Below are 10108 nucleotides of genomic sequence, written 5' to 3'. Positions count from 1 at the left end.
GGATGAGGTGTTTAATTTTAATTTGGCATGTTAATTAGGTGAGCCAAAGGGGGCTTTGGATTACTGGATTTTGGTAGTCAGCCTCAGGAGGAATAAGTGGCCAAATAAGGGAATAGACCGTGGTAGCTAGCTTTAGGAATGTCATCTAAGAGTTTTTAGCAAGGCAGAGGGAATGGGGGAGAAAGGCAAGGCCTGCCAGAGCTACATGCTAGTCGGCTAGTGTCCCTTCAGCAGATACAGAACCATAAGCCATAGACACATACACATACACATACACATATTTAAAAACAAAATAAAATCTTTATAATAAATCACAATTCTGTTTTATGAGTCACAGCTGCTAAATAAAAAGAAAATGGGTTTCTAAACTTGAAAATCAGTGAGTTCTGCCTAATAAAATAAAGGTCTCACACGGGAAAGAGTCTGTGGCTGCAAAGGTGTTCTGGAAGTATGTGAAATACAAGATGAAATCAGCCCAGCCATCTGCCCACGTGACCAAGAAGGGCAAATGACTAACCAAGTCCTTGTCACCACTTCCAAAATTCCAGGACTGCCAATATTGTCTATGAAAGCATGAGGCAATGTTAAAAGGATTGGCCTTTGTGACCATTAATACTTAACAGGAGCCAGACGGTGGTGGTGCACGCCTTTAATCCCAGCACTCAGGAGGCAGAGGCAGGCAGATCTTTGTGAGTTCGAGGCCAGCCTGGTCTACAGAGTGAGTTCCAGGAAAAGGTGCAAAGCTACACAAAGAAACCCTGTCTCGAAAAACTAAAAATATATATATTTAACAGGATCTAGACTCATCCAGGAGACAAACCCGTGAGTGAGGATTGTGGGAAAGTTTCCCAAGATTGAAACATTCCATCCTGTAAGGAAGCTCCTTAGGCAGGAAAATGAACAACTCAAATAGCTTCAGGAAGTCCCTGAAACTGACCAGATTCACTAGCATGAGTTCCCTGCCAGAGTCTCAGACAAGACCAGCTGCCTGAAAGAAGCAGAAACCAGCCGAGATTCCTGGAAGAGTTTCAGATCAACTGAGTCATTTGGAAAGGACACTCCCCAATCTGTTGAGCTGCCTGCAGGCTGTGCAGTTTGCTCCAGGTTCCCAGCTTTATGAGCTGTCACCCATGCTGGGGTGGACATTGATGATATAGCTGTCTTTCAGTCTTTTCTGCTTCTTTAAGTAACCCCAACCAAACTCCTTGGTTCACCAAGTTAGACTTTGATGGTGTCTGTACTTCGGTCTGTCATGGACTCATGGCATGGCGGCGGGGGAAGGGGGGGGGGGGTTGTTATAGATATGTGTGTTGCATCACCCCAGGGAAGGGTGAAGGGGCTCTAGCTAGCCTGAGCACGGTAAACAATGGCTCTGGCTAGCCTTGCCCTTCTCCCCCATTCCCTCTCCCTTTTTTGGCCACTTCCTCCCCTTGAGGCTGACTACCAAGGTCCAGCTACCAAAGTATTGAAGTCCAGCAATCAAAAGCCCCCTTTTGACCACCCCAATTAACATGTCCAATCAAAATTAAACACCTCATCTCATCCTAACACAGGGTTTCCCCTTTTACCTTTATAAACTGCCATTTGCCTATGGACCACGTCTGTCTCCTCTTTATTCAGAGGCTGTCCTTTGTCCCTCTGTGTGGTGGGTGGCTGTTTGTGCCATGCCCCGAGCACTGTGCCTAGTGAAGCAGCAGATAGCTGCTAGCTACCTGCCCCTTGGGCACATTTCCCAGGCCTCTTCACTGAGGGTCCCTCTCTACGTCTCTGTCGGTGAATGGAGCTGCAGGAGAGCCATAGTCCCTATGCCACAGAAGCATGAAAGCCTGAGAAACTTATTGAGCCAAGATAGGAACATGTCGGTAGGCAGGATGTTGGTACAGAAACCACAGCAAAATGCCTTTTTTCTTTTTTATTAGCCTAAAGCAAGAGAAAAAAAAGGTAACCCAATAACATGCTCAAAGGCTCCCAAGGGTTTCCAGAGATGTGTCCTGCAGACCGCACCATCACCCTCAGGATGACAATAACCGCCCAGACCACCACATGCTAGAACCATGACCTTGACCCCGGACATGTCAGCTGCCCTCTCTTGGTTCACTCTCCACTGCCCTCTACTCTTGGATTCACACAAGTTTCTCAGCTTTGTAGAAACATTAACTTTCCCTTTGCCCATAAAATGTTAACCACAAAGTGCAAAAAAAATCAAAAGCCTAATGTGCGATCACCCATCCTCACCACGTGCGATATCACTCAGAACTGGCATCCACTCAGCACAGAATACAACATCCTAAGACTTCCAAAGGTCCCTCCCATCTCTCCAGCCCAGGGCACACTGTATCCCCTTATTCGGATGAGGTGGAGGCTGGGATGAGCTTGGGTTTGGCCTGCTGGGGAGGGGAGATATCTGGGATCTTCTCCCCGTGTTTGTACACGCTGACGGTGACGTCAATCTTCTCCCCTCCATACTTGTTCTTCACGTTGATGCTGTACTTGCCCGAGTCCTCGGCCGTCACCCCCTGGATGGTCAGGCTGACGTACTTGGACTGCTCCACCTTCACGGAGAAGTGCTCGCTTAGCTCAATGTCCTTATCGTTCTTAAACCAGACCACTTCCGGGTCAGGGTTTCCAAACACTGTGCAGGTGAGGTTCAAGGTCTTTGGAGGGAAGACGGGGTGAAGAAAGAAGACAGTTAGAAAAGGAGCGGGAGACGGGGGTGGGGTATGATCAAGATACGCTGCAAGTGTGTGTGGAATTTTCCAGTACTAAATTTAAAAAGGAATAAAAATCCCCGTGCTCCTCTCTGGAGGTGGCAGCTCAGTCATGCCTACCGGCACCTGTGGATCACTTGTTACATCAGCCACCCTTCATCGACGCAGACTCCAAAGGTAGGTTGGGGGCCAAGGAGCTCTGTGCTATGGGGGGGGGGGGGGGGGGGGGGGGGGGGGGGCCGAGAAGTAGAACCCTGTGAAAATGGTTCTACCTGTTCCAAGTTCTAACCTGAGCCTGGTGGTTAAACTTGGGAAATGGATTAGCTCTATTATCATTCCACTGAACCTGTTTTTAAGCCTTTTAGCTTTTATTCTCATGTATGTGCATTCCTGCAAACCGGGAGCTGGAGGTATCAGAAGATGTATGGCGCCCAGTGTGGGTACTGGGAGCTGAACCCCTACTTTCGCTCTAAGAGAAGCACTTGCTCTTACTAAATGAACCATCCTTTAGCCCCTAAACGTCCTTTACATTTAGACTTAGGGGTCTCTCTTCCCAGTTCCTCTGAAAAGTCCAGAGAATATTCTGTCTGCATCTCCTAACTCAGATGCAGCAACTACACACTTGCCTGGGCTCACCCCCTTGCAGACTGTGATGGTTAATTTCACAATTACATCTTTTGTGATATCACAGTTACTCCATCTCAGGGGCATTCCATGCTTTCACTGACTGTTAAAAAGAGGTCTATAAATTTAGGCCTTAATAAAGTCCTTTCGAGTACCTCTGTCCCTATGACATTGAGCTAGAATTATGCCACACAAGTGCCAATTAGATATCAATAACTCCACTGATGGGAGACAAATTAAAACTTCAATTAGAGATTCTAGAATGACCTTGGAAATTGGAGCAGGGTTTTTCTTTTCTTTTCTTTAATATTAAAGAGGTTGTGACTGTTTACATTCAAAAGTGGTAACTAAGTTTCACCACAGATGAGAACTGACCTACCACCTCATATAGAGAAGCCCTGAACCAGGTGACATCAGACACTGTGGACCCCAAGGTCCTTATACCAGGTCCGTGAGTCACACAACAGGCCTGGTGTTTGAGGATTTGCAATACTGGCTTTTGTTGTTGCTGCTGCTGCTGCTGCTGTTAGTGTGGCTTTTCTTTCTCTCAGTACCGAGGGTGAAGCCCAGTGACTCATGTACACTAACCAAACCCTCTACCACTGAGGTGCACCTCAGGCTTGGCTATTCAACTATCCCACCTCTCTGTTTGCAGAAGTTCTCAGGGGTTCAGGTCAGAGGGGCGACGGCACAATGGAAGGTAGCTCTGAGTGCCCTGCAGGCTGAGTGGGGAATGATTCCAGCTCTCAGGCTCCCCTAAGGTGGCAGCTGCGTTCTACCCTGCACCACTACCCTTATCCCAGCTCTGTCGCCAGCCGTCTGCTCTCACCTTGCCTTCCATTATGGTCACCACGTCAGGTAAGCCACCAATCACCTTGCCACGATCTGCAATGAAAAAGAGCCAGGTTGAGGAGACCCCGTCAGGGAGGCCCTACAGGAAGCCTGAGGCTAACACCAAGTGATACGAGGTGGAAACAGGGAAGGGCGGGCACACCCTCAGGAGAGGACACAAAGTTATGTTCCGGTCGGAGAAAGCTACCACAGGAGCCATGGGCAAGGACTAGCTGGCTCTGTGCAGGTTGGGGGACATGTGGTCCCCAGGAGATAGAAATGAGAGTCAACTGAACCAGGGAGGTCACATCAAGGACCGCACAAAGAGCCACATCTCACAGAGGAGAGAGTCTTGGCATCTGGGGTACAGAAACTTATGGGGTGGGTACAGACAAGGTGGAGAAGGGGGTCAGGCTGGAATGACCAGAGGCCAAAAGATTGGGGTGCACTCAACCTGGGGCAGGAAGGTTTGCTGTTACTGATCCCCTAAATCAACCATGTGAAATGTGCACCTCCCCCACCCATGCCCATTATCCCTCTTTATCACACAAGTACTCACTCTTCTCTGCAAATGCAGCCGCCCTAGAAATCACAGGAAGGAGAGAGAGAAAGCTGTAAGAAATGCTACTGACCAAAGGACATCATGCCTGGAAGAAGTCTGCTAGCAGTTCGAGCACATACAGAAGGAAGGTCTAATGGTATGTAGCTATCCAGTCATCCCCGCGTTGGTTCCAGAGCTGAACCCCAAGGAGACCAAAATCTATGGGCATGCAAGTCCCTGAGATGAAACGGTGCTGTATTCACTACAACATCTACTCATCCTCCTGGGCCTTGTCAATCATCCCTAGTCACTTACAGTACCCAATGGAGTAAAACTATGTAAAGAGCTCCTAGACTGTTGTAACAGGGAATGATGACAGAAAAAAATGCCTGTGGGGATGCTCTGCCTTTACAGTGTCTTTTAATCATGGTTGGATCTGAGGGTGCAGAACCTGTACCCAGGCAGAAGGCTGGTGCTCTGATCATTTGGAGTGGGGGAAGACACTAAAACCAAAAAGAAGATTAGCATGCAGACTCTCAGGCTGGGAAGGCCAAATTCACCAGACTGCATTGGAAACTTTCAGGTGTTTGTGTGTCTGCACTTGTGTGTGCTGGTTGGTGTACATGTACAGATGTGGATGTGTGTACACATAGAGGCCAAAGGTTGATACCAAGTACCTTCCTCAGTTGCTTTCCACCATATTAACTTTTGAGATGTGATTCCCACCTCTCTATCTATCTATCTATCTATCTATCTATCTATCTATCTATCCATCTCTCATCTCTCTATCTCTATCTATCTCTATCATCTACCTATCTATCATCCATCCATCCATCTATCTATCATCCATCCATCTTTCTATCTATCTATCTATCTATCTATCTATCTATCTATCTATCTATCTATCTCAAAACCTGCAGCTTGCTAATTTGGCTAGACTGGCTGGCCAGGAATCATAGAGATGCTCCTGACTCTGCCTCCCCAGTGCTCAGATTACAGGCGTGTCTTTCTGTACCCAGCTTCTTTTTTCAAACATGGATTCTAAGGACCCACTTGACTGACTAAGCCATCTCCTAGACCCTAGGCATTTTGTTAAATTGTCAATTTCTGATTTATCGTACTTGTCACATATCCACTCAACAAAGGCATCCTGAATAATTTAGTAGGAGCCAACGATGTCCTCGGCTTTAATAATCTAAAACTCAGACACTCATTTGAAAATCTGAAGCATTCTTTAACAGTTGTTCTGTATGGCATGTCACCTGGATCATGACGATTTGAGAAATCCATCATTTAAAGTAATCCAAGGTTCTGATGGCCCTAGGAAGGTAATACACAGTGCATTTCTATTGTAGAAAAATGGGTGTCCTGCTGCATACTGAATTTCTTACATTGCTATTTTCATCCTAGGAACAGAGCATCCTTGGAATCACTAAGGCACTTATGGACCCTGTATGTGGCCAGAATGAACCCAAGTCAGAGCCCCGCCCCCCATCAGAAATGATGTTAGCAAGGTATGGGTCTTACTTGAGCTGCTGGAACTCAGCAAATGCTTCATCAAAAGCTGCAAGGAAACATTCCATATGTCAGTCATGTTCCCATGTGTTTAACTTCCACCCACTCAGATGGTCCACTAGCTAACTGACAAAATGCAAACTGAGGGGCAACCAAACTAATAAATTGATTTTTCTTAAGTCAGTCCCTCTACATGGAAGTCATGATGTCAGTGGATTATTTAATGCACCCTTTTCTTTTCAGTATCTACATGGGTTGTTCACAGGAATGTGACAAGCTACAAGGAACGTCTAGTACCTTGTCCAGAGAGGTCCAGTGAGCGCTGGTGGTTGTCTTTGCCATCGAAAATCTCAAAAGTGTACTTCCCCTTGTCCTTCTCTGTGGGCTCACAGATCTGCAGCCACGCCATCTCCTCACTGCCTCCAATCCGCATGTGCTCGCTGGATGAGATCTTAGCCTCTCTACAAAGCAACATGGGTGTGCTCAGTTAACCTCCAGATCTTATCCTCACACCTGTGAGGGGACATTAACATGTCTGAGTGAGGAGGGCCTGGTCTGCTGGCTTGTATCAGTTGGGGATGGGCTACTGACTTGCTCTCATTGAGGCAAGGAGGCTCTACTCACTTGCTCATGCCAATGGCACAGTAGGTTTTAGGGATTTTTCTGGCTATTATAAACTTAAGTATATTAATAACTCGGGCCTGAAACCTCCTAAAGCCAACTGATTACAACTTAAAGGACTTCAGAATACTTGATTTGGTATGCAGTCATAAGAATATTAAGCATGGAACTTAAGACCTGACACAGCATTTCCATCTCTAGGTGCATGTTCAAAATAGCTGAAAGGAGGGATGGGGACACATGGACACTCATATCTGCAGAAACATTACTCACAATGGCCAATGTGGACCACCGCATGACCCTGACATGCGAATGCATAATTAAACTGCGGTCTATCCACAAGGTGGAATACTACTGATCTTTTTAAAAGAAGGGAACTGACGCACGCTATAACATACATGAATTCTGAGGACATTATGCTACATTTACAAAGCTGGTCACAAGAGGACAAACCCATGTTTCTACAATCTGAGGTCACCAGAGTTGCCACACTCAAGAGCAGAGAGTAGAATCAAGCTTGTGTACAAGGGGGACAGCATTCCATTTTACAAGATGAAGATGCTCTGGAGATGGTTGCCCACAGCGTGGTTTCACTGCACCTTTACAGCAGATGAAATAATAAATTTTATGTTTGACGTATTTTGTCCCAACTTTGAAGATATAAGTAAGACTAAAGCACCTAATACCATTGTTGTCCTCCAAGTCAGCAGAATGTTACACCACACTCACTCACTGTCAAATCAACCTGCCTGGTGTGCATGCATTATACACATGGTACATTATATATATATATATATGTCATTTTCAAGTTACTGCAATTTAGAGGGCTGGTTCCAGTTTTGCAGAGAATTGGCCATGAGTTAGTAGTAATTCTATCACCTTTGCTGGCTACTGTGTACTCTGCAGTTCAGGGAGAGTAAGGAATTGCCTGGCCCTCTTCACTGTGAAATAGTTCCAGCAGGTAACATTCAATGTGGGGACACAGAGCATGTTAATCCAGGATAGAAAAATGACTGGTTCTGTGAAAGCAGAGCATCAGGAATGTGGGCAGATGGGGAGGGAGGAAGCCAGGAAGGCTCCATGGAAGACACCCCCCCTAGGCAGGGACAAAAGGATATAATGTTAAGGCACTATGCATGCCTAGCAGAGCATAGAACACTCCTGGAAGGAGGAAGCATAGGCCCTCAGTGCACTTGGGAAGGCAAAAGCCGGAGGCCAGAGCTGTAGGGTAGGCTCACAGCTTTCCAGCCAGAATGCTTTGTTCATACTCTGCTGGGTTAATCCTAGTCAGTTGGCTCTTTACCTGAGGGTAACACACACCAATTCTAGACTTCCAGCGAGCACAGAGCAAAATCTCTATTACTAAAGCAATGGGAAGGGTCACCCCAGCACTCACAACTGTCCATCCCTACCTAAAAGGAATAATGAGACTTTTATATAGACTTTCTGCTTCTGCAGAAAAGAAAATTCTTTCAAAAAAAAAAATGTACTGTGCGATCGGTCTCCCTGCCAACCTCCATGAACTGACTGCCCAAGTGAGGGTTAGACAATGCCTCACAGCTTCCTAGACCCACACAAGCACACACCAGGGAGTTACAGCCAGGGCTGCTGATGCCTCCAAAGACAGAAGAATCGGAGACAGAGGACCTCATGGGAGCATACACATTGATAAGCGCCCCCCTTGTGGTCCACCCCAAAACACCTCAGCCAGCCCTGTAGTGACCACATGCTGTCTGAAGGTTGTAGCTTACTCCCTGGTTGTCAGAGGGAAACAGCATTCACCACACCTAGGGATTTGCAATCTGCTTCAAGTGCTGTGTGAGTCACTGGCCACCATCCCTAAATATGCAACAACTCCAAGAGCCTGTTCAATCTTCCTCTGCCATGTGAGCCTTAAATCTGGAGATGTCATTTTCTGTCTCTAAAACTCAAATACACTGTAAGCCTAGAGAGCTCTGTCACAGGTCACCACAGCCGGTAGCCCTACCCAGAGTGGGAGAGAATCCACCGCATCGGAAGCCTTCACCTCAACACCACTCCCACCCTGTCTAAGGATACTGAAAGGTAAGGTGTAGGAAGCAGAAGGCATCTCATTCTTGCAGGTAATTGGAGCCCACTGAGATTAAGGGGAGTCATTAGCCTAATGTGACCACTGCAGGAGAGACCTCCCAAGCTGAGGGAACACATACAGCCTGAGGTCAAAGCATGCTAGCTTTGTTTTTTCCTGTAAAGACAGCAAGAAGTCCCTTGAGTGGCTGGGATTCCTCAGTCTGAAGCGGTCAATCCTCAGGCAGTTGAGCTTTGCCATGTCTGCACAATACATTAATTTCACCCTCCGGCAAGACAACAAGGTCTTTTTTCTGAAGAACATTTTTGCTGTGTTCCTTTTGGCCTGTTCCTCATTTGTGCAGGCGAAATTTCCAGCCTTTTATTTAAAGTGGCATTTTCTAAATTCCTTGATGTATGACTTGGCATTTTTTTAAAGCAATGAACAATAGTCCACACGTAAGTCTGCATTCTACAAATTTCTCACTGGGATCTATAAATCGAATGTCACCCATTGGCACAGGTTTCTCCCCCACTGACTCCCTTGTCTTCTTACTCACGTCTAGTGAGAAAGCAACTAGTTGGCAGGTCAGAGCTTGGACTCTAAACACTGGCCCCCTTGTTCTTCTACCTGGAGAACGTATTTTAAGGACTGGTGTCGTTGGTAACCACCAGTGAGGACGCTGTTGACACCTTCTGATGTTTCCTTTTTTCTTTCTGCTTTGTCCAGACCCTCCCCACTGCCCCATGGCCCACCTAGCCAAAGCCTGGCACAGTTATTGAGAACATGGTCATGGCCTGCGGTTTGCCAAGAGTACCACATTGATCCACGGGCTGCTGCAGCCATGGATACGAGCTCTCATACTCACTTGTGATACCAGCTGACCTTCATTTCCTCTGTGAAGTACTTCATGAAACACTGAAGTCTGATGCCCTCGGGGGTGCAGAGAACCTTCAGCGGTGAGGCAGAGGCTCCTGCAGATAACAAGATGTTACCTCAGATCTCAGAGAGTCAAGACAGGCCCATGGCCCTATGGTAAGGCTCATCCATCCACAGTATCAGCATGTCTCTCAAGTTGGTGCTCATTCTTGTCTTGGCCACAGAAGCTCCCCGCTCCCTCCCATGTCATATGCTTTCATTAAACACGCACCTGCCCTGCCAGAGTACTTTGAAAAGCCCTTTGCTTAAGACCAAAGAAACACGAAATTTTGCAAAAATAAT

The 10108-nt window shown here is 46.8% G+C and overlaps 1 protein-coding gene across 1 annotated transcript in view; it reads right to left on the bottom strand.

The window, feature by feature from the left end:
• Positions 1–1940: 1940 nt before the first annotated feature.
• The window catches only part of Myom2 (myomesin 2), an 89605-nt gene continuing 81437 nt past the window's right edge, over positions 1941–10108 (bottom strand). The window contains exons 33-38 of the mRNA XM_052751769.1: positions 9756–9861; positions 6517–6680; positions 6232–6268; positions 4723–4745; positions 4162–4217; positions 1941–2654 (exon numbers count right to left, since the gene is read on the bottom strand). Coding sequence (XP_052607729.1) covers positions 2343–2654; positions 4162–4217; positions 4723–4745; positions 6232–6268; positions 6517–6680; positions 9756–9861 — 698 coding nt within the window. The 3' untranslated portion in view covers positions 1941–2342. The remainder of the gene's footprint in view (positions 2655–4161; positions 4218–4722; positions 4746–6231; positions 6269–6516; positions 6681–9755; positions 9862–10108) is intronic.

The sequence above is a fragment of the Peromyscus californicus genome, unplaced genomic scaffold (genome assembly GCF_007827085.1).
Source record: "Peromyscus californicus insignis strain IS unplaced genomic scaffold, ASM782708v3 Scaffold_23__1_contigs__length_62951481, whole genome shotgun sequence".
In the NCBI taxonomy this organism is placed as follows: domain Eukaryota; kingdom Metazoa; phylum Chordata; class Mammalia; order Rodentia; family Cricetidae; genus Peromyscus; species Peromyscus californicus.
Note: the sequence above shows the minus strand (reverse complement) of the source record. Positions and strands in the feature narration are given on the sequence as shown.